The sequence below is a fragment of the Struthio camelus genome, chromosome 25 (genome assembly GCF_040807025.1).
Source record: "Struthio camelus isolate bStrCam1 chromosome 25, bStrCam1.hap1, whole genome shotgun sequence".
Lineage (NCBI taxonomy): Eukaryota > Metazoa > Chordata > Aves > Struthioniformes > Struthionidae > Struthio > Struthio camelus.
Window position 1 is genome coordinate 307,222 of NC_090966.1, and position 24,098 is coordinate 331,319.

A 24,098-nucleotide genomic window follows, 5' to 3' on the forward strand; every position below is an offset into this window, starting at 1 on the left:
CCCACTGATTTCCCACTGGTTTTGCTGCTAGATTGGTATAAAGTTAAATTTTTCAAGGCATCAGATTTGCTTTCGCAACAGCAGAGTTGGAGCACGGCACTGCTTTCTCCTGCTAAGAGGGCAATCTCACCCGGAGGTCCCAGGCTCTGGTTGTTGGGTGAGAGCAACTAGCGATGTGTTTTAAAGCAGCACCTGGCACCCTTATGGCCTCTTTTCCTGCTGCTTGCTCCCAAAGGGCATGTCCCAGCACAGGGTTGCCAGAGAGCATCCAAGAAAGTGCTGCACTCCCAGCGATGCTCAGGGTGCAAAGGACCAGCCCGGCCTCCCAGCAGCCTCCTGGCCTCCGAGTGGCAGAGCTGCCATCACAAAGGACCGGGATAAAGATGGGGACGGCGACCTGCTCAGGGCGTCCCAGTGGAGGGGATGGCGCGGTCGGCCATGGACAGAACAGATGAGCCCCAGCTGCTGGCAGTGCTCCTGGAAAGCAGGAATGGGAGGGAAAAGGAGGTGTGAACAGAGCAGAAACATGCCGTAAAAGCTTCTCCTGCCATATGTTGTTAGCAAGGGCCAGGCCTGGTAGCGGGGGGCAGCAGCGGGATGGAGAAGGCAACACCAGCCCGTGCAGGAGGGTCCTGGCTGCGCCCACTCCCGCAAAGATTTTGGCATTGCCTGACGTGCTGCGAAGAAGAGGGAGCCCCTGCTGCCCTTTGGCCCGGCCCAGCCCCGCCAACCCAAACATGACCTTTTAGGGCAGCCGAACAGGAACTGCGCTAAATGCTATTTCCTGAAAGGCTCCATGCGTTTGGGTTTATTTTTAGAGCGCGACCTCCAAACCAGCACTTCGACATGCCCTTGAGCGCTCTACGTGTCCTCAAGAGTTGCCTTTGCTGTTGTTTTTCCCATCTTTAATTTTAGCCTCCCTGCCCCCTCTGATTTAACTTTGCACGCTCGGCTGCTGCTTTCATGAACAACGTGACCTTCCCCAGCTCTCCAGGAAGCCAAACCTTTTCCCACATTAGCTGTTCCACAGGCGCCATTTCCCACATTTTCCCCATTCGCGGTGCCTTTACTCTGCTCCAGCTCTGGCTCTGAAAGGTTTTGCCCCTCGGATTTCCCCATTTTTCCAGGCGGGAAGGAGTTGGGCTCGCTGGGTGCCACCTCGCAGCTCAGCTGGGCGTGGGTGAGGGTGGCGGGGGCCGCGGGGAGCACCTGTCGCAGGGACGCGCGTCCGCTCCGCAGCCCGGCGGCGATGGAGCTGAGGGTGCCGGGTCCCGGCGCCGGGCTGACCCCCGGGTGCTGGGAAGGGGGCAGCCGGCGAGGGGCCCTGGGGCGCGGAGCCGCCCCTCGCTGCTCCGGCCCCGCAGTGGGGCCACCGGGACTCCCAAGGCCCAGGGCGCCCCGCCCCAGCACCCCGTGCTTAGGAGTCGGCAGTAGGGCCACCCGGCCCCCCCCGGCCCAGACCCCCGCCCGGCACCGCGCCGCGGGGCGGCCCGGGCGCCCCCGCACCTCCCCCGGCCCCGCCCCCCGGCCCACCCGGCCGGGACTACAAGTCCCAGCATGCCGCGGCGCGGGAAGGGGCGGAGCTTGCTGCGGGCCGCTTCCGGGCTCGGCGTGAGGAGTGAGTGAGGGAGCGGTAAGATGGCGGCGGCGGCGGTGCTGGAGTTCCAGCGAGCGCAGTCCCTGCTCTCCACCGACCGCGAGGCCTCCATCGGCATCCTCCACTCCATAGGTGAGGGCGCCGCCGCCCGCCCGCGCCCCGCCGCCCGCCGGCCCCCGCCGCCCGCCGCCGGCGCCGCCCGCCGCCGCTGCCGGCTGCTGACTCACCGTGCGAGCCGGACGGGAGCGCGGCCTGGGCCCGCCGGCCCGGGCCGGTCCCTGCCGCGCGCGGCGGGCGCCGCCACCCGCGGGCGCCGCCACCTCCGCCGCTCGGCGCCGGGGCGCGGGGGGCGGCCGCGGCCCGGGACAGGGCGGGCAGCGCCGCCCCGAGCGGCCCCCGGAGCTGCTGCGCGCCGCGGCGGGCAGGGGGACGCGGCGGCGGCGGGCGCGGGCAGCCGGCCGGCCGGGCCCGGGCCCGGTGCGAGCAGGGGGAGCGGCGGCGGCGGCGGAGCCGGCGCGCCGCTGGGGGCGGCCGAAGTTGCGGCTCGCGCGGAGCCACTTGTGGAGCCGGGCGGCTTCAGCCCTCGCCGCCCGCGGCGCGCGGAGCCCCGTGCGCAGCCGCCCGCTCCTGCTCGGGGCCGTTCCCGGCCGTGCGGAGCGGGGAGCGGCTCATGCCCGGCGCGGAGCCTGCCGGCCGCGCCGTGGCGGGCGGCTGTCGGAAGCTCGGGCGCTTACATGCCTTCGCGTCCGCGATGCTGCTGTTACCCTGCCACGGGCAACGCTTCTCCCTGGCAGGTGGCGAGGGGCTGTTTGAGGACCTGCTTGCTTACGGGGTTCGTTGTGGCGGTCGTCAGTGCGGCACCCGAGGCCTGCGGGCTGGGTAGCGAGGTGCTCTGCTACGCTGAAGGGTTAGGCAGCTCTGCTGGAGCTGATATTTCCTCGTAACCCATCACCTCTTTAAATAATCTTCTGAGCGATGTGCAAAAAGTTTTAAGGAGTTTACTTCCTGCGTGTTGTAGCTGGAGCTTTAACTTCCACGTGGTGTAAGACAGATGCTGTTTATGGCAGTTACCTTGCTGCGGCAAACTTTTAGCAATGCCAAGAGGATTACTGTGCTAGAAAATCAAATGGTTCTTTAGCTGTGATGTGGGACATTCACCTTTATTAGGGGATCTGCAGTATGCAGGGAAGGGAGGAGGAATGCCTTAGAAACGGACATCGAAAAGAATAATTCTGGATTCTCTTATCCTGTGGAGATTTCTGAATGCTGTGAACTGCATCTTTTCACTGTCTCTAGCAATTAATGTTTTCAAACTTTTTGTATTAGACCTTGAAATTGGAATTGCAGTATGGTCTTTAAAACTTTCTCGTCCCATGGTTTTCTCTGGTTAATTAGCAGTTGGTGTTCTCTGGTCTGTCAGCGTATCTACAACTTCCTCTCCTGTCAGGCTCGGTCAGAAGTAGTAGTTTGTGTTACTGATTAGTCCAAGTTGGAGTTGACCAGAGTGTTGCTACAATAACTTTTCTGCTTGAGAGAAGTTACTTTGCTTCAAATACTGCATATGTTAAATTATGGGAACTAAAAGCCATAGTCAATGCTCTGAGCCAGTGCTGAGAATTTTAATTCCATCTGTAGTGCTGGATATTATCTATTTGGTAGCAAAGGTGATGTCTGTTTGTTTAGAGGTTGGACTAACTCAGCTGCACAGAGGATGCTGGAGATTAGTATTTACACTTTCCCAGCAGGTAATAGGTAGCAGATGGCATGGTATGTTGCATGGAAGAAAGTGTATGTTTTGTGGATAATTTATATGTAATTAATGTTGTGTAAATACAGACTTTAGTGTTGCTTTATGTTAGCTGGCCCTTCTATGTACTTCAGAGCCAAAGTTACTCATATTTCTACAGAGTGCCTTTTAGATTATCAAAGTTTACTGTCAGAAAGTGTATTGACTCTTGAACTGCAGTGTTAAAAGCAACAGTTGTAAAATATCTGATATGCTACTGAACAAAGAGGGTAAATGTAACAAGTTCATATAGCCTTAGTGCAAATAACTTGTGCTACATTTTGACCAAGTGATTGTAACTTAATACACAAAGTGGCAACATCAGAAGTTCCTGCACCACGCATTAAATTTCTTTTATTTGGCTTAGTGGCTTCAGTGGGAGAGGGGTTGTTGTTATTTAAATAAAACTTGAACAGCTGGACAAGCTTAGTGAGAATACTTTGTAACTTAAAATGTATGCAAATTTGAACCTACAGTTGCACCTATCAGCTGGATTAAAGTCTTCATGACTTTCCAGAATAAAGTGCTGTTTATAAGCTATGCATTTGAACTTTCCACATAATCTGCTTTCCAGATCTTGCAGGCCAGGCTGAATTTGCTATTGCCTGTTATAATAGTTACTTTTTGGTGTCTTTCCAGGAAGTGACTGGTAATGATTATCTTCTAACTGAAATAGTATTAAAGATAATTTTTCCATTCTTTTGTAGTGAAACGTGATGTCCAGGAAAATGATGAAGAAGCAGTGCAAGTCAAAGAGCAGAGCATCCTGGAACTGGGATCGCTTTTGGCCAAGACTGGGCAAGCAGAAGGTGAGCCTGAAATAAACAACTGAGGTACTGCAAAAAAGATATGTACGGGCAAATGAATCTAGCCTCCTTATTTCGAAGGATAGAAATAAAAGCAGACTGAGGCAGGAGAAGTTTTCTATCCTGTGAGAGACAGAACAGAAACTAGAAAATTAGATAAACAACAAAATATGGATCTCGTGTTTCATGGCCCAATATTCCAAAAGATTGCTGATGTTTTGGAAAGTATAATTTATGAACCTTTGGCATGTAACCATTTTTGTATAAGTGAATAAAGTTTTGATAATTTGTCATATTGGATATGAGAAATTTCTGTTTTGATTTGTTTTTACAAATTTCAAACCCTTGTTTTAAATTGCAAAATTTGTCAAAAAAGCCTTTTCTTACCAGCAGTTTCCTTCTCAATTGATTCATCTGCTGAAACAATATTACATTCGAAAATCCTTGGCTAACTCTACACAAGAGCAAGACTTGACAGTCCTCCTATTGTGAGTGTGAAAAGACAGAAATGGAATAGTGTTCTCTATTCAATGGTCTTTGTGTAGGATCCGTTCATATCTTCTGTTTCCTGGAAAGCTCAAGGCAGCATGTTTGTTATTTTGTGCTCAGCAGTTTTGTTTTGTTTTTTTCTGAAGAATGCTCTTGCCTTTCAGGAGTACCTTTCACCTCAAGCATTTTAGAAGCTGATACACCATGTCTGTACAAAGAGGGTTCTGTCTGTGGCGGACAGTTGGCCCTGCTGTAGCCTTGCTATTTTCTAACTGTGCACAACAATAATTCAGAATGTGAAGTGAAGCGTGTGTGCTTTTAACAAACTGAAACTGGCTGGGGAAAACAGGCTGACAGAACATTTAATCAAACTGAAATTTGACTGGGATACCACAACTAATGTTAGAGTAGTTCATAAAAAGCAGTGTGAGGTCTCATATAACAGCTGATCAAGTTTTATATTTAGTCTGAAACCTGTACCTTTTGTCCTACTCCTTTTGTAAACGTATATTTTGACTTGGCCATTTAACTGATCTACTGGCATCTACATGTGTTTGAGCATTCTGGACACTGATCCCACTGTGATTTGCAATTGAACAGAGCTTGTGACAAAGATTACTTGCACTTAGAGCAATGCTGGAAACAAAGGTGCTATTCATCTTACCTAACTATAGATGTTCACAGCTGATTTCCTAGTCTGGACTGCCTTTATAGTCAGTGGAGGAAAAATGAGCCCTTCTAGCACACAGTTCATCTCTTCCTACAGTAAGCATTTAGTATAGGGCAAGTGAAGCAGGCTGTAAAAGTGTCTGTTTGTTTAACTGAATGTTAAAGGACCTTAGCTCAGGTAAAGCTGTCTGTGTTGTGCATGTGTCCTTTGCACTCTGTTGTTTACTTCTGCAAAGATAATTAAACACGGCTTTGCTCCTGCACCAAGGAAAATCGGTTTGGTCTAGATAGGGGGAAGTCATGAGAAGAGCAATTGGCTTCTCCAAGCAAATAATTTGATGTGGTGTTGGTCTACAGAAGCCTCAGAGAAGAGATCTCCTAGGTGCCGTACGGCTTCCTCAGTGTTGTGGGATTTTGAGTATTTTTGAGTTTAAGCCCAAGTCTGATACACAAGTAGGAAGAATGTCATTGTACCCTCGCAGGATGGTTAGCTAATAGATTTCTAGGAGGAAAGCTAAGTCATTGAAAATGACAATGTTAATTTATCAAAACCAGGTTTATGAAGAAGTAAATGTAAAATGTATTTGATATCTGTTAAAGAGAACACTAAACTGCAGAGCAAGTATATTTTGAATGGAAGTAAATGGATCTAGCAACATGAAGAAGCAAGCTGTATATTTGTAGATCAGAATGAGATCACCACGTTGTGCTTTCTGGAGATTTCTGGTAAAGCTGAGGGAGGGAGAAAGGGAACACCGCAGTTAAGAGATGCTCTAGCCCTATGGAAAAGACACTGTCACCTCCCTTCCTGTCATCTTTCTAGGATGAAGTAGACTAGTATTAGTGACAAGCAGTCAGAGCCAGCAATCTCTTCACCTAGTACAACTGTTCATAAAGGTGCTAGCACAGATAGATGCACTGATCTTCATATCCAACAGGAGTGAATCCAGTTCACAGAATCACAGAATGGTTGAGGTTGGAAGGGACCTCTGGAGATCATCTAGTCCAACCTCCCTGCTCAAGCAGGGTCATCTAGAGCACGTTACCCAGGATTGTGCCCAGGTGGGTTTTGAATATCTCCAGCGAAGGAGACTCCACAACCTCTCTGGGCGACCTGTTCCAGTGCTCGGTTCCAGTTCTTGCTCCTGCTGAGCCTAACAAGGAAATTAGTGAGACTGTGCAGTTTCTGACAGGAATGAAATAGATCCCATTGTAGATCTCACCACACGTTTTAGCTAGTGGTATTTTTTCAAAAAATTCTGGACATTGCATTGGCTTGTGGTTACTTTAAAGTGATGACTTCCCAGAGATGAAAGGGTCCGTGAGTTACAGTGAAGGGACAAGACCAGCCTGAATTCAGTAGTATTTGACAGTTGTGGCTGCTGTGCCACTGGTTGGCAGAGAGCGTAAAATGAATCTGTAGTCTTTAGAGGACTAACCTTTAGTGGGCTACTGTCTGTCTTTAAAAACAAGCAAACAAAACCAAATGACCCTCTCTTTTTCTGCTGGACAGAGAATAAGATTTGAACTGGTAAATAATTACTTTTTTCAGACAGTGCTAGATTTTGTAGCACTGCTTAAAACTGTACCATTAGAATAACTCATTCAGATCAGGAATTCAGGTGTATGGCATGTTAGTCTGTGGAAGTGCTTTTTCTGATGCTGAACAGCAGACTTCATTTTCCAGGGCTGCTGCTCATCAGCTCTTTAAAGCTGTCTATCACACCGCTTTACTGAGCATTACTTTCACTTAAAAAAAATCCTAAAAATAGTTGACAGTTACATTGATGGAAAAGAAATTTCTGTGGGAACTTTCAGCTTGCGTGTCTGAATTCGTAGTTTGCAAAATGTATGGATTTCCTAGCTGTTGGGTTAGAATTTGCTTTCTAATGAATTCTCAGGCAGCTGTTGAGCAAGTCTATAGAAAGATAAGGACTGCAGTATTTTTCACGTGATTTTTGTTCAGAAGTTCCTTTCTTTTGTGAAAGAATATGTTCTGCATTAAAGGAAAGCGTATTTTAGTTGGTCCTGAGACGTTGGCGTAATGCAGCAACCCACAATATGAAAAGTGGTACTGTCTATTATTTGAGAATTGACGGTCTTTGGTGGAGTCTTGTTTCTTCTGGGAAACTGATAAGAAAGACTGAAAAACTAGCTAATTTTTAGTTATAGAGCTCAAAGCTAAGGATGTAATGCTGTGGCCTGAAAAGAAAGAGGCTTGCTCCCTGTGTTGAATTGCCATGGGTTCAAGCACTCATGTTAGTTGCATCAGGGAAGAAAAAAGAATTCAAGTACCTACCAGCAGCTGCTGGGCAACTCAAGGTTTTACACTGCTGCTCTTCCAAGCCCAACAAGCAGGTCTGGAGTCCACCTTTCTAAACTCACATCAAGAGAGATCTGAGAGTAGCTCTGTGCAAAACAAATGTATTTATTGTGCTATGATGCTAGAAAAAGCAGCTATCCCATGCTGTCATAGTATTTTGTTTACTGTATGTTTGAAACCATTTATGAAAATGTTTGCCTTTCATTAAAATTATCAGGACTTGCATGTGTAAGTGATGCTGCAGATTAAGTAGTCTGCAGTGTAGTGTGTGTCCTCAGAGTGAGGGCAGTGCAGTTAAGATCATGGTCTATCACGGGGCAGTGGATGAACAGTGCTCCTTGTTGAATAGAAGCTGAGAGCTGATTGAAATTGTCGTTCAGTGGGGCTCAATCTCTGAAGTTAAATTAATAATACCTCAGTTCTAGAAAAATCTGCACATTTATTTTTAGGCACAGAGAAAGTAAAACTTTTATGACGTTTTATGCGGTGCTGTTGTAATGTCTTGTTTTGCTCCCTGTGTGAAGTCCTAATAGTTCATTGTAGAAGGAATCATGGTTTGTTGTCCTGCTGTTTGGAAAATAAGGCTCCTCTAGGATTTAAAGGCACTCTCAAGATTAATAAGTTTCATTTGATCCAAAATTGCGCTTCCAGTTGCACAAAAATGTCAATACACCACCATTAGCAACTGGGATAGAATACGCTGTGCGTTCAATATCTTAACAGTGTTAGAAATGCATTTATATCAGACTTGATTTAATTTTTAAAATAAATAGATTGAAAAAGTAAAAACAAAATTTTTTTTAGGTATTATTAAGATGTTCTTACAGGATAATTATTTTGCATTGATACTAAATGAAATATGAAACAAATCTTATTTTCAGCTATCTTCATTGATATCCTTCAAAAATGAAATTCTGCTGATGCTCCTCTATATACTAGGTGAAATAAAGCTGTACTAAAGACTTTCATTTTAGTTTTGAATCTGATACCAATTTGGTATAAGGTACAATTAAGATTTCTGAAACATTCAGTACAGTTTTTTATTTTTACTATCAAATCTTGTAAGCATGGTAGTGCCAGATCTACCCGACACCTGGATGGGGCTTAAAACTGCATGGGAAGTACACTGTGATTTCAGTGTGTGACCCTGCTACCTTATGAGTCAGCACTGAACCATGCACTTGCATGGTGCTAGTCTGCTGGAAGTATCGTCTTCCACGTAAACAGACATCAGCCCAACTTGCCGCTACAGACCGTGCGGTGTTTATCACAGGAGAAGACTTTTAACTTGTTGTGCTGTGCAGATTCCACCACGTGTGTAACTACCTTCTGCTTCCTTGAATTCTGAATCCCAAAACTGCTGTGATGTTGACTGCCACATGCCTTCAGTCTGTAGGATGGAGTGACGTTTTAGTGTATTTCTTCATAAAGAAAGACATTTCCTTTGTTAGCTTGAGACTGTAAGTGTAAACTGATATGCAGACTAATGCAACCAGTTAAGTAAGCTAAGATGTAATCAGATAACATGGATAGTTGAAGAAACATTAAGACACTTGATTTTTTTCATCTGCAGAGTGTGGAGTGTATCAAACTTTTTAGGAGTGGGTAAGTGTGGCAGGTTAAAATTTTAAATTGTAGGTCAGTAAAGCATACTTAAACTGTAAACTCCATTGCTCATTTTGTAGAAAAATCTCAAAGCATTTAACAGATACTTACATCTTTAAAACATGCCCAAGGCAAGTTAAAAATAGTTTCATAATGGGGTGAGCCCAAGTAACGGAAAATGTATGCTTTGTGGGAAAGACTAGAACCCCAAAGTCATCTTTGCCAGTCTCCTCATTTACTTCAAGGCACTCCCTCAGGTGACTTTTTCACTGTTTTCCTGTATATGATGATGAAAAACTGCTATAAAATGTTTGGTATAATAAATATTGCTGTGTACAGACGTGTCAAATGCTCCAATTGCAGTATAACTTTTGGCTGTGTGGTTGTGTTTCATGACTTGTTTTTGCCTGTATACAGAACTGGGAGGACTTCTGAAGTATGTTCGACCCTTCTTGAACTCCATCAGCAAAGCAAAAGCAGCTCGCTTAGTCCGATCTCTGCTTGATTTGTTCCTTGATATGGAGGCAGCAACAGGACAGGAGGTGAGATTTTAAATTTCAAAAGCTTGTAGCACTGGTACCTGACCTACTTTGCATTACACTGAAGAAGTTCATGTCAGGAAACAAACTCATTTAATGCATTTGGATATATTATACTAATAAAATATTACATAATTTAATTCACTGAGAACCATGTTTTTCTGGCCTACAGCAGGATGAGGCTTGCAGGAGTAACTCTTACCTTGGGCATTTTTCTCAGTTTTATGTTGCTTGCTCTTGAGCCTAGAGCATTCATAGTATTTTAGAGTGTGATTAGTGTTCACGGTATTAGAGGTGAGATGTGCTATACTCATTCTGAGGAGAGAAAAAGTGGGAGCAATGTATGATGACAGAGCTAGAGGAGTAAGTGTTTAAGGTCTGTTGAGGAGTAGGTGAGATTAGAAGCTGGTGAGTATTTCTTAGCATCTTTCAAATGGAGACATGAAGAGGCTTTGTATGGGGACACAGTGTGGTGAGTTGTTATTTTACAGAGGGCTTTTGAGACTTGAGAGTTGCTTGTGAAGTGGGAGTGGAAAATATTTCAGCGCTAGCAAGTGTGAACTACTTCAAGTGAATGAACTTATTTCTCCATATTCTGAGGCCTAGTGTATATCACCACTAGAAAACTCATTCAGTCTAAGTGCATAGTTAGGTTTTATTTCATTCTCATTTGCCCCTTAGAATAGGGATTTTTTTAGCCAAATGACTGTTGGTTATTTGGGAATGGGAGAAGGAGAGGAGTACTGACAGTACCTTTTGTCCTTAAGAGATTAAGGGAAGTGGGTTGGAATGGGTGGTGGGATATGCAGGTGAGAAGAAAACCCCTTAAGCGGCAGGGGAAAATGACTGGCTTCAGACTTTTTCTAAAGGTAACTTGATGTAAATGATGATATTTGGGTGCAGTCCCAAAAGGTGCCATCTCATGACAAGAAGTCAACTTGGAGTAATACTGATGGAGATATGGTCCTGTTAGTCAAAACATTCACTTTCAGACATATTCAGAAGTCACACCCCAAACATTAATGAACTATAACACCTAACCGGCAAGGTCCTTGATACAGTAATTCTGGATACTTTGCTGCCTCACAGAAGTTCAGAAGGATGACTCATTGCTTCCCCAATGTAACGTATATCAAGACTCCCAAGAGTCTAGTAAAGCAATGGGATTAAAAGTTTTTCCTACTCCTAATACTCTAGCTAGCACAATGAAAAAAAAAAAAAAAAGCCACCTCATAATGTTTTTTCATTAACTTTCCCCATTTAATCAGAAGTGACAAGGAGCTGACAAGTCCTGCACTGTACAGCAACTGCAGATCTGCTCCAGAAACAGCTGGCATTTCGGAGACCTTGGATGAAGGTGTTCCTGAGCCTAGCACTTTAGGATGACTTGTTGTATATAATAGGCCAGTACTAAATTGGCACCCTCTTCTAATTGGGGTGGAATGTGACTGCCTTATTCATGAAGGGAATCTCAGTGATCTTAAAAGCATGAGAAGCCAGTTTGTTCCTTTAGTCTGCTTTTAAGCTGTAAATAAAACTTCCAGCGTCACCTACTGACTAGCTATGGGCACCTAACTCAATTGTAAATAGTGGAGCCTGGGCATCTCTGTTGCTTTACACCTTTAGTAGTTTTATCTTCTGTTTATTTGAAGGCTGTCAGTTCGTACTATGTCATGCATACACGTGCATGCATACATGTGACATATGTATAAGTCACAATATAAGTGTGACTTATATTTAGGCCCTAAAACACATGCACTTCATTTTCCTTTCTTTCTAGAGCAATTAAAAATTTAATTCTTTCTATGCCAAATGAAATGATGCAAAACAGCGCTGGAAGGGACCTCAAAATCTTTTAGTCTATCCTTTGCCCTAAGGCAGAATCAGTTCTCACGTACCCAGATGTTTTTATTTCAAACAAAAACACAGCTGTTTAAGATATACTATTAGGATTCCAGCAGTAATTTTTAACTGGTGAGACTTGGGAAACCAAAGCTTTATTTTCATATTCCAGTGTGGGAGAGTTGTCACTGGCGATCAGAAAAAGTTACTGAAAGCCAAATGCATTAAAAAAGCAATGGAAGAATGTGGTCTCTTTTTTTGTTTTTTTGTTTTTTTTTGGTGACAATTAAAGCTTAAACTACAACTTAGTTTGCTTTCTGAACTTCATTTTCTGTTGCAAAACGTGTTACAAGTAGTATGATACAGTGATCATCAGTTACAAGGAGAAGGAAGTTAATTTAATAACGAGAATAATGAAAGCGTTTAGCACTGGCTATAGCTGTTCTATCTCATTTCACTTGACGTTTCTGTGAGTCTAGACTGTGGTGTCAACGTGACACCTGAGGCTAAAGTGTATTTTGTGTGGTTTCCGTTGATTACTTGCTTAACTTTGCACTCTTGTGTTGCTGTTCTAGTCAGTGGTAAACTGCATGTTAGCTGGGTAAGACTGAAGCTATGGTTCATCAAAACACTTGGGGTAAGATAAAGTTATGTGCCTCTAAGGCTGATGGCTAATCTCCAGGCTCATTTAAAGTAAAACTGATTTGATGTTTAGCCGTGCTGGTGTTTGGATGGGTATGACTTATTTCCTTAAACCGCATTGTGGAGATTCAGGCTTTGTTGTATTTTTGTGTTGCTTTGTAGGAAATGATTGAACCATACTGCTGTTTTAAAGAGGGGCAGCAGAAGGCTTTACAAATTTCTTTCTGCTCCCTTTAAGGTTGACCTGTGTTTAGAGTGTATTGAGTGGGCCAAATCAGAGAAGAGGACGTTCCTACGCCAGGCTTTGGAGGTACGTTATATCGGGGATCCCAGACCTATGTAATAGCATCTTCCTTTTATCAATTTTAATTTCTATAAAAGTAGAGAACTTCTAGTGTGTTGTCCAGATCTTTGTGTATGTAATGGAAAGACAATAAAGATTATTCTAAGGTTAGCAACCATTCTTGAATGGGCGCAATTTTACCGATGGTATTTAGATCTAGCCGATCTTCCAAATGGTAGATTTTGCAGAACTACTGCATTTTTGCAGTATGATGTAGTGAATATAATACTAATTTAGAGAAATCTGTGCAGTTAAGAACAGAAAGTTTTATCTTACAAAATAAATCTGTACTACCTTTCTCTGGCTTCCCTCACAGCAGTTCCTTTTCTGTTCTCCAGGCGAGGCTGGTCTCTTTGTACTTCGATACCAAGAGGTACCAAGAAGCGCTGCAGCTAGGTAAGTTTCCCACTAGGTGGTAGTAGTAGTTCTTTGCTTTGAAATTAATCTTGAGGCTGGCACAAGAAATGACCAGCTACTGTAATTTGATAAGTTTTGTAGGACTTGGACATTAAATTCTCAGTGCTGTACTAGATCTGCCATCTTTTACTGTAACTTGGTGGCAAAAGCTTTAGGAGTTCTCTTCATTCTCACCATGAGTTAATTTCAAATAATTTTGGAAGCAAAGGGGAAATGTATCCAGTTCAAAGCCATCAAGTTTGGCTCCTGCTATAACATATGTAGTGTACTGCTGTGTTCAATGGGATTGAAGGGAGAAACAAGCATTCTTAGGCTTGCTCAAAAATGGCCTCTATAAAAACAGTAATAATACCAGGAAACAGCAAAGCTCTAAGAACGTAATTGGACAGCCTCTTGCGAAGTAGCGTAAGGCTTTAAGAATTTGCTTCCCCAGCACCTGAGATATGGTAATTAAGCATGTGAACTCTCCTACTCCATTGTAAAGCAGAGTAAAGCAGGTCATCTTACACAGCTGAACTCCCTTTGGTGCTTTACAAATGCTCATTTTGCAAATGACTACAGTAATGTAAGATGATGTTTTAGCAGGCTAAAGGGTATTTGCACAGTCTGCTCTGCCAGCTCAGCATGTGGGTTGAGCAGGGTTAAGGGATATTGACATGGACAGAAGTGCTCATGTGGGCAGTGGTGAGGCTTCACCAGGGACCCATAACTGTGGCAGCGAGGACATGTGGGATGTCCAGTCACCTGGATGACTTGTATCTGATCAGAACGTAAAGTTATGTTAAGTGCTCTGATACATGGACTTCAGTATCAAGTTAAGAGTGGGTCTGCATACAGACGTGTACTGACCTCAGATTTAAGCTGATGTAAGTCCACACACCAATGCTATGCTTAATTAATTTAGTGATTTGAACAACAGCAATACAAGCTAGGGAGTTGTGAAGGCCTTTACATACTCTTGAGAGCCCTATCCATATAGCATCATTTTGAGCTAGTGTTTCTGTGTGGCTGGCCAAGGAGGCCTCGTTGCGTCTGCAGCTGAGGGGAGTAGATACAGGAAGAGAGTCTCTGCAGGATGTTTCTGGAGAGGGTCCATTTCCTTCCACCTAGCTGTGCAGTTTCAGCTGTGGTTATCAGCTTCTTTCCAAGGACAACAAGTGGGCATGAGGTTCATCTCTCTGCTTGCCCTAAGTTAGCTCTTTAGTTTGTAGGGAGAGCAGGAGGGGGAAAAGCTTCCTCTAAGATTGGCTGTTTCTGTCCTCGCAAGGCTTTAATTTGACAGTTCATCTATGCCTCTCTTAGGCTGTTCATCCCTACAGGAAGATGAGGGAGAAGGCCTGAATTTGGTCTATAGATGTCTTGTGCTTAAAACATTCCTTCCACATCCCAGATTCTTAAGAGTTGCTTCAAAATCCTCAGTTCTCACCCTAGGGAAATGAAATGGGAAAAGACAGTACTTCAGGTTTGCTTGGAGCTCTGAATATGAATGATAAATCATAACTGTCCTCGGGAATGACATTCTGAACTGCACAACCCATCCTTGACTTTCTATTGACTGTCTGCTGCCCATGATGAGGTGGCAGAGACACACTGTCCACATATCCAGTTACTCTCGCTGCCTTCTTCCACTTCTAATACAGAATTGGTTTGTTCTTCTCCAATTCTGGATTAACATTGAACTACTATTATTTCTTCTCCTTTGTTTGGGAGCAACTTCCTGTTGTTGTTCCTGTTGGAACAACAGGTTGTGTAAGCCTAGCCTCCCTTCCTGAAAGCCAGTACTGCTATGGGAAAAGGGTGTTGTCTGGAAAGTCTGTTGGTTTGTGTAGTCCCTGGTAGCAGATGCAGAACAGGTTACAAAGGTTCTTGTTCTTCCCCATCGCCAGGTTCCCAGCTTCTTCGGGAATTGAAAAAGATGGATGACAAGGCATTGCTGGTGGAAGTGCAGCTGTTAGAAAGTAAGACTTACCATGCCCTGAGCAATCTGCCAAAAGCAAGAGCAGCTTTAACCTCTGCACGGACTACAGCCAACGCGATCTACTGTCCACCTAAACTGCAAGCAGCGTTGGACATGCAGTCAGGTAAAGCCCTTCAAGAAGAAGGCAAAGTCTAGGACTAGTCATGCATCAGTTGACTGATATTTGTTCTTTCCTGAGTGAATCATAGAAGATGAAGCTAGATGGGACCTCAGTACATCCGCTAGTCTGCCGAGCTGCCTCAAGGCAGGACAAGCTATAACTACATTGTTCCTGACACGTTTATTCAGTCTATTTTTAAAAATCTCTAGTGATGGAGATACCATAACCTCTCTAGGTTACACCATGTTAGTGTAACTGTAACATTGTTTCTGACCTAATTTGCAAGTGCTTACCAGAGGCACTCAGACCTTGTCTGTCTTAACCGCCCCCCAAACTCCCTGTCTGTCAGTAGTGTCTACAATATCAGATGAACAATGGTGGAAAAGATAACCCACAAGGCATATAAGAAGGGGGCACTGATCATTTTTTGGAAGAACCACAATTTTTGTGGAGTTTCTTCCACGTTTGCTACCCACTATCCTCATGGTTGCTCAGCATTTCTGACAGAAATAAGGTAAAGGGGGGCACAGAAGGAGAGGATTCCTTTTACTAAAGTGCCAATGAAGCACTGGGCAACCAAATTCTTTTGTCTTCTTCCAGTTGCATTCAGAATTGACTCTTATGTCTGCCTGTTGTTCCTTTCAACAGGTATTATCCATGCAGCAGAAGAAAAGGACTGGAAAACAGCCTATTCATATTTTTATGAGGCATTTGAGGGATATGATTCAATTGACAACCCAAAAGCCATCACTGCGCTGAAATACATGTTGCTGTGCAAAATCATGCTTAACATGTAAGTGTCAAACGGTTCTGCAAAGAACGCTTCCTACCTTTAAAAAGGGAAAGGCCTATCCTATATAAAACACTCCACTAATGAAAGAACTCTAAAGCAAACAAGCTGTGCTGTTTGTACTAGTTTATAACCTATTCAGTGCTTCTGATAAAATATTGTTTGAAGTTTAGTAATTGTCTATGAATTGGGAATTTTGGAGACACACATAGATTTAAGCTGGTCATCCTGTTGAATAAATGCTCTCTTTCCTTCCTTCCCCTGTCTAGCCCAGAGGATGTGCAGGCATTAGTGAGTGGAAAGCTTGCTCTGCGGTATGCAGGAAGACAGGTATAAAAACTTAATCCTTTCTATCTTCCTATTATCTTTGAGAATATTGTGTTATTCTTTTTGCCAGGTATTGTTGTCTATTCATACCAAAAAGTCCTACTTCAAGTCCCAAAAGTTTTGCTTGCTTTTGTGCTTAGGAATTTAATACCATCATTTCTGAGCATCCTGAGCCAGATCCAGAACTGATTAAATTACCATAAGTTAATTTACTTCAAAGGAAATAGTGATTTTCATCACCTGAGAATCTGGCCCTTCTCACTTCATTTTTTTCTCTGTGTTTTTTCTCCTCCCTGATTTCTTCATGAACTACTAAATGCCTAATGCTGTAAGATACTATCATCTCAGCTCTAGTCAACTGCTCTGCAGCTACGGATCTGTTGGATTTAAATTGGAGTTATGCATTGTTTTTAGCTGTGTTGTAGCAAGTCCTGAAAATCCATTCATGGCAGTATAGCTGAGCAGCTTGAGACCTAGATGACTGTAAGGTGGAAGCCAAGCGGCTGGGGAGTTGTTAAAATCAACTGTTTATTCTAACATGTTAACTTGCCAGTCTGTGAATGCCACCCAATTAAATTCAAGAATGCTTATATAAAGCACAGGGCCAAGAGCCAGAAGTGCCAGGGTCTGAGCCAGGCTTGCACACGGATGCCCTCAGTGGCTTTGGTTTGTCAGGTGTTTGCTTTGACACAGGAGCTAATACCCACCTACCTTGCAGAGAACTGGGGAAGCTATTTAATAGAGGAAGATGAGGGCAGAAAGCACAGGGACCTGGAAAATAGCCTGAAGTGGAAGATTGCATTATTCCTGCTGGATCATGAAGGGCAGCCTTGGTCCTGCTTCCTTCCTTTCTCTGCAGTGACTGCTGAGTTAGAGGCTCCTTTCGGGTGCTGAGGAAATCTCAGCTGTTCTATGTGCTGTCCTACTGAGACAACAGTGATCACAAGTTCCTGCAGCAGCTGTGAAGACTGAGTTTAGGGAGCAGAGAGAAAGAGGACAGCCTTGGGGGCAGTTCAGTGAGAGAGATGATAACAGAAGCCCAGGCCTCATGCACCATTGCCTCCGGGCTGTCCTAGTTTTCCAATGCACTTGTGCCTCTCACCACTTGGAAGCTATTGTTTCAGTGATGTTATAATTCTGTATAGGATAAATATCATAGTTTGGTTATGGCTGAGTTTTCTTCCTTTCAGCAGCTGTTGAGTAGACAAGGAACGCTTTTTGATGCTGTCCATGATAGGGTGTTAGTAAGACTTGTGCCGTGCTTCTGTTCTTCAGCAGAGCAACGTGGTGTGCTGAAGGGGAGAAATACAACTTAAGGGCTGAAAATGGCCCCGTTCAGAGGTTAAGCAAGTGCCAAAATGTGCACTTAAAACCTTAAAAATTGTATCTTTCTTGCTTCCAGCCTGCAACCTGATAGGAACTGCAGCTGGTATTCTTAAACATTGCAAAACTTGAGTTCTTTGTTGCCATGTAGCTGATTTCATGCTGTGTGTCCTGCAGCTGTTTTATATGTTCTCCTTATTAGCAGCTGTTCTTACTCAGTGTGTATGGAAGTAAAACTGACAGGGCTTGGTAGCAAAAGGAGCATTCCCTCTGCTTCTTAAGCATGTTTTCTATAAACTGCACAGCTGGCATAATAGCACGGAGAGGAGGGCGTCCAGAAAATAACCTACTGTCATTTTCTTTCTCTGTAGACAGAAGCATTAAAATGTGTGGCACAGGCCAGTAAGAACCGATCACTGGCAGATTTTGAAAAGGTGAGTCAAGAGAAAGAAAGTGGGGACTGGCTGGACTAAACATTCAGAGCCTATGTGGAAAGTTGTAGGAGTTTTTGTATTCCATAGTACGAAACCATAACAGCATTCATAGAAAGCAAACAATGTGTCAAGTACAGTCTGACTGAAGCAAATACCCCACAATAATGAAATGGGTTTGGTTCTTGCAGCATGGGGAGTAATAGCCTGCTTGAAACTAGATTTTGGGTTTTCGCAGAGCCAACTCTGAACCAGTTTCCTGTAATTTTGGTGCTGTTCATTGGGATCTGTACCTTCCTAAAAGTTTTCCTGAGTTCAGCAAGAACACTGCAAAGATAAAGGAGAGAATTCCCATGTCAGGAAACAATTCTGTTGTGCTATTTCCTGAGTGAAAACCAGAGGCGCTAGCTTGCTAAGCTCCAGCAGTGTAAAGAAGGAAGATACTTGCTGCCAGGTGCTTAAAGGCTGTTAGGCTGTCATGGCCTCCTGGTCTTTTAGCTAACTTATGGGATTGGATTCTCCTGGCCTTTTAGCTAACTTATGGGATTGGATTAACCACTGATACTGTACTGGGCAGGGAGGGAAGACTGTATTTCACACTCTGAGGACCTTGAGGACAGGAGACCAGTTGCTATCTGAATTATTTGTTCCTGCAGGCTCTGACAGACTATAAGGTGGAGCTCAGGGACGACCCCATCATAAACACTCACTTGGCTAAACTCTATGATAACTTATTGGAACAGAATCTGATCAGAGTCATCGAACCCTTCTCCAGAGTACAGGTAAATGTTTCCAAAAAGCATACTGAAGTGCTTGCACCTCTGTCCCCTGCTGTTGGTGTGCAACTGGATGAGGGACTTGCTCCCATACAGAATACTTTTCACTCAGAGCAGCCTCTGATAGCTGCTCAGCACATCTAGAGCTCGGGAATCCTTCAAGTTCAGCTGAAAAATGGTAAGTAAAGGGCTGAGGGGAACTTGAGAAGACCCAGAGTTCTGAAATCATTGTCATCTTCACTTAATTACTGCATGCTAAAAGTTGGATATGCTTTTAATGCTGAAGGTAATGGTGCTTGGCTTTTAAAGGCTCTTTTAAGGTGTGGGTAAAGCTGGAATAATACTAATCTTGGAGATGGAATGAGCCATTTCATGTTTAACAGTGAAATTGCTTTCATTGTCTGGCTCATGCCTAGTCCATCTATAGTTAGAATTGGTTATGAAATCTGACGGAGATGAAGCTGTAGAGCAAAGCCATTGTAGGTTTAGGCCAGAGTTTTGACAGATCCTTGTACTGTCACGTGGAAGAGTCCCATACCTGTGTTGCATGTCAAAGGTACAGCTAAAGATTCACTTAACTGTATTGGTCTCTCTTATAGATTGAACACATATCCAGCCTCATCAAGCTCTCAAAGGTAAGAACATTGGTAGAAATCAGTGACATGTCTTAAGAGCAAAGGAATTGAGAGGTCAAATTGCATTTACTACCAGAAAATAAATTTAGGATATTAAAACTGGCAGGTTGGCTCCACAGCAGTTAGAGGCAAATATTACCCTTGAGAACCGAACTTAACACCAACAGTTTTCAGGGGTCATTGAGCTGGCTACTACGCTAAGACTTCCCTGTAACATCACCTTGCTTCACATGGGTCTTATTCTCTTTGTCAGCATTTGCCTCTTTACTGAAGACAGATCTTTCTCTGCTGTTGTAACCCATGACCACCTCAGTCTACCCTCTTGACCTACATTTAATCCTCATGAGCCTGCCCAGAGGAATCTTTCTTAGACTCTTAAGATATGGGATCCAGCTAGTTGCTCTGACTGGAATTTGATTAGGGATGTGTATGCCACACTGACTATTGCACAAACTGCAATACAATGCCAGCCAATTTAAATCTTAGGAAAATCCATTATAGTCTCCGGTCAGTTGCATCCACAAGTGCTTTTGCCCTGTACGATCATTAAGGCCTCTGGGTTTGGAACTGTTGTGGGCTTCAGCCTGCACAGTTGTTATATCATCTATCCTCCTTTTATATCTGTGAAGTCTTTTCCTAGCCCAGCGTTTGGTGTTAAGCACATGCTTAGTAGTTTGAGTAAAAGCTGGACTGCAATTGTTTCTTAACTTCAGCTGGGTGTCCTCTGTCCAGAGAGTGGAAGAGGAGGAACTGACTCCCACGGGGCCCCCGACTGGCACTGGGCAGGAGATATATCTGTCTCAGTATTGAGTGGCTTATATACAGCTTGGCCAACACTTGACTAAGTCTGAACCAGGTTAGAATGCTCCAAAACCCCTAATGAGTCATGCTTCTTTGAAATGACAGATGCATGATCTTCTGTGGAACAGGAGGGCAAAGGCATCCTGGTGCTCTCATCATTAAGAGTTACTGCTTACCACCATAAGCTTTAGATAGTTGGAAATTATGAAAGCAGCGTGCAAAGAGAGATCTGTCCTGATGTCATGTTCTGTGATAAAGTAGCTGCTTTTTAAAAAATGCTTATGTCCTGCCAGAGCTGTTGAGTGTGAAGTAGTAAAATTCACAGTTCTTTGTATAGTTCCAGGAGACTTTTAATTCTTCTGCTTCGATTGCAGGCTGATGTAGAAAGGAAACTGTCACAGATGATCTTGGACAAGAAATTTCATGGTGAGTCTCTGCATCCTTCAGTCTCAACTCTTGCCACCTGCAGCCAGGTCATGTGCAAGAAAGCTGTGGCTAACCTCCTCCTTGTCACAGCATCTTTGAGCTTCAGATGTCCTCCTTAGACTGCTCTTACTTCAGATGGTAGGCAGGCAGGTTAATGGGCACTGCAGGAAGAGACCTGAGCAACAGGTTTATCTGTGACATATAGAGTAACCCGTGGTTTAAGTGCTCCCCTTGAGATAAGTCTTCTACCTTGCCTACTGTGACTGACCTTAAAATGCTGAGATCACTGGGTGGCTACTGGGAAGCAGTGTGTATCTTATAGGTGGTTTCTGCCATAAGTCAGAAAGGTTCTCTAGAAGTCATACTTGCTATTGTCATGAAGTCTATTCCTATTGCTCTTTCTGTCTGCCTTCATTAAGCTTGAGGATTAATTTCTTACCAGTCAGGAACCATAGTTAATTCCCTGTTTGCTGTGACTGCATCCAAGGACAGTTGTGAGTCCGCTGGTGGGCTATCTAGCAAAGATGTGCTATTCTGCCTTGGAGCTTATTGGAGTATGTTGCTTATTGCTGAAGCATCTGCTTCTCAGTAAATCCTCTGCTTTTGTGAGGTGATCTGTTAGCAGCCATGAATCATTCATACAGCTAAGCTGTGGCTCTTCAAGTGGGGGCAGAGATTCAGCAGTTGATCCATGATGGCAAAAAGTGATGCCAGTCTGAACCCCTGCACGTTGTCTGCAGCATTCACAAGGCAGCTGCAGAGATGAGAGCTGGGTGTAATGCAGAGCACGTGATGCCCCCAGCTGTTGTCTTCCTCTGCCAATGCGGACTTGCTGAAAATGATCAGCAGGTCCTGGTAGGGAAGAAAGATGGCTTTGGGGGTCCACTGGGTCTGCATTCACCTGAGCAGCGTGTGTAAGGCTTCAGGCCCCCGCCTGTAAAATGGGCATGGTCACCATCCCCAGTTGATTTGCACTGAGCGTTTTGTGCAGGAATGCTCCTTAACATATTGGTCAGGACACCCCCACAGATGGATTTGATTTTGTCCAGGACCACAAGAGGCTGCTCCACTAATGAGCCCTCAAGGAAACAGCTCCGTTCTTGTTTACATAGTCCCTAATGTCAGTTTAGAAAGCCCTCTTGATATGGCTGAGCAAGATGAATGGGAGCTGGCTAAGAGATGTGTTGGTTAGAGAATAGCTCAAAAATTGCAGAACCCAGCTGCAGTGCCCACCTGGCACCTGGAAATAGTTTAATTAAAAATAGCTTTTTTGCCTTCTGCCAGCATCTGGCATGCTGAGCCACGCTGCGCAGCACATGGGCCTTGAGGAAGCAGGTAGTTGTTAGGGCATGTGCAGTCATAAACATCTCCTCGATGTGTTTTCAGACCCCTCTCCAGGGCCTTTTTTCTGTGTAGGCTTCCACTAATGCAGTCTGACAAAATTGGTCAACTAGTCTAATAAAACATGTTAGCCCCTTCCAAACCTGACTCATCAGAGCGAACACTTGTTGTGTAGATCCCTGAATGCCTGATGTCCGGGAGACACCTAGGAAATGATGTGATCTGCTGAGCGTTACACTGGTAACTGAAGCTTTATGTTCGTAGGCATCCTTGACCAAGGCGAGGGAGTCCTGATCATCTTCGACGAACCCCCAGTAGACAAAACTTACGAAGCTGCCCTTGAAACTATTCAGAATATGAGTAAAGTAGTGGATTCGCTTTACAACAAAGCCAAGAAGCTAACATAGGTGAGTGGATGCAGGAGCCGGAGGTCACAGCTGCTCTGGACCTGTCATTTCTCCTGGGCCAAGGTGCATTTTGTGTCCTTGAGGCTTGTTTTCTTTCCTCTTGATTGATGTGGCTCTATTTTCTCTTGCAGAGATGAATTTGGTAGCTGTCATTTGGAGAGTGTGTGTGACAGGAGAGTGAAACCCTTGGGAAAATGTTAGGAGACTTTTTTCTTTGTTCTACTTTTCGCTCGGAAAGTTTTTAAACTTCCTCATCCGGTGCATCTTGTATTCCATACGATGCGTGTTCCAGTTTCCATGTAATCTTTACTGGCCGAACTTTGTATCTGGGGGGGGGGAAATATTGTTTAAACAAAGAGGGTATTCTAAATAAAAGAAAAAAGGCTTACACTACCTAAACATGTGCTTTCCACTTCCTGAGGGATGTTAGAGAGTTAAGCAGGGACAAAGTTTTGTTACCATTAGGTGCCCAAAAGTTTGTTTCATCTCTCCCTCTACTCTGAAACCTGAGACTTACTGACGGTGTATAAGCAGCCAAGTTTATTCCATTTGTACTGAACCAAAAAACCCTAAATGTATAGACTGCTGGTTTATTTTTAAATCTCAACTAAAGCCTCTAATCCCCTCAAAAGCAGCTCCACAATGATTTTCCAGAAGGAAAGCCTCCTTCAGAATTCTCATTGTGCTGTGCTAGCCCAGACTGACCCTGTGCAGCCAGAACTTATTAGAGACAGCTGCAGCCACTGATTAGACCATTAGGCCAGTTTCTAGCAAAGGGAACAGCACAGGTTTCCCCTGGAGGCCTGTATTGCATGCTATTGTTTTAAAATAGACTAGATTTTAAATGTTTTAATCCTCCCCCCACCTGCATTGGTAGGAAGAACAGGTGAGCAGGCATTCCCTGAGTATTCGCCTCCCTGCAAGAGCCAAACCTTGTCCAGCAGGGAGGTGAGCCGCTGCCCTGGGCACTGATCAGACTGTCATTATTTACCTCTGCTGTGTAGTGTTTCTTTTAAACATCTGATGTGAGACAGCTTGGCCCTTTTGGAATGACCTAGTGTAGCACTTGCTGGGGAGCTTCCTCATTACTGTTCCAAAGTAATATATGTGGGGGGTGGAGCACGGTGTATTCCAGCATGTTTCATTTCATGGTGAGATTACTAGCTAGGTTTTAATGCCATTTGGGCAGTGTAAGCTTCTGCATCTCTGTCCTGCAAATCTTTTATTTTTCCTTTCCCCTCTGTCTCCCTTTCTCTCTCCCTCTCCACGTTTTCTTACTAAATTTATATTTTGTAAAAGGATTCTGTTTTATCAAGAAATATTTTGCCTTCACACTGAATCTTAGACTGGCTGATTTTTCTGCTTTCTGTTCACATTTTAACCTTCCAACTTTTTTTTTTTTTAAACTTTCCATCTCATCCAGTCAGTCACTGTTTGGGTTTTTGGCACCATCAATATCAAATGTACAAACGGTTCTTGCTAACCAACACCAGGTATATCTGATGTTCAGATGAGTTCCAATAAAATAATTTTTTTTTCAAAATCTGTCTCCTGTCTTCATCTGTTGAGGCAGATAATGTGCATGTTTGGTGTGGTTTCTCTTTTAGCTAAGGGAAGTGTGGCTTGCAACACAAGCTGCACATCTGTCCAGAGTTCACAAAAAGCATCTTCAGTGACAAGATGACGTTTCTGAGACACTGAGTGC

The 24,098-nt window shown here is 44.2% G+C and overlaps 1 protein-coding gene across 2 annotated transcripts; it reads left to right on the plus strand.

Annotated features, from left to right (window-relative positions):
• The first annotated feature begins 1,552 nt into the window (after positions 1 to 1,552).
• On the plus strand, positions 1,553 to 23,936 carry PSMD11 (proteasome 26S subunit, non-ATPase 11). 2 transcript variants are annotated; one of them, XR_011136282.1, is made up of 15 exons: positions 1,553 to 1,729; positions 4,091 to 4,192; positions 9,693 to 9,817; positions 12,537 to 12,608; positions 12,980 to 13,037; positions 14,945 to 15,139; positions 15,785 to 15,929; positions 16,196 to 16,256; positions 17,948 to 18,010; positions 18,664 to 18,789; positions 19,383 to 19,418; positions 20,594 to 20,645; positions 22,251 to 22,393; positions 22,525 to 23,279; positions 23,342 to 23,936. XR_011136282.1 is itself a non-coding variant. In XM_068918997.1 (14 exons), exons 1-13 carry the CDS (start codon positions 1,639 to 1,641, stop codon positions 22,391 to 22,393), a joined length of 1,269 nt encoding a protein of 422 aa, XP_068775098.1. In that variant the 5' UTR covers positions 1,553 to 1,638; the 3' UTR covers positions 22,525 to 23,936. The 2 variants fall into 2 exon arrangements, 1 of the variants encoding a protein (XP_068775098.1); XM_068918997.1 differs by having other exon boundaries at positions 22,525 to 23,936.
• Positions 23,937 to 24,098: the final 162 nt, after the last annotated feature.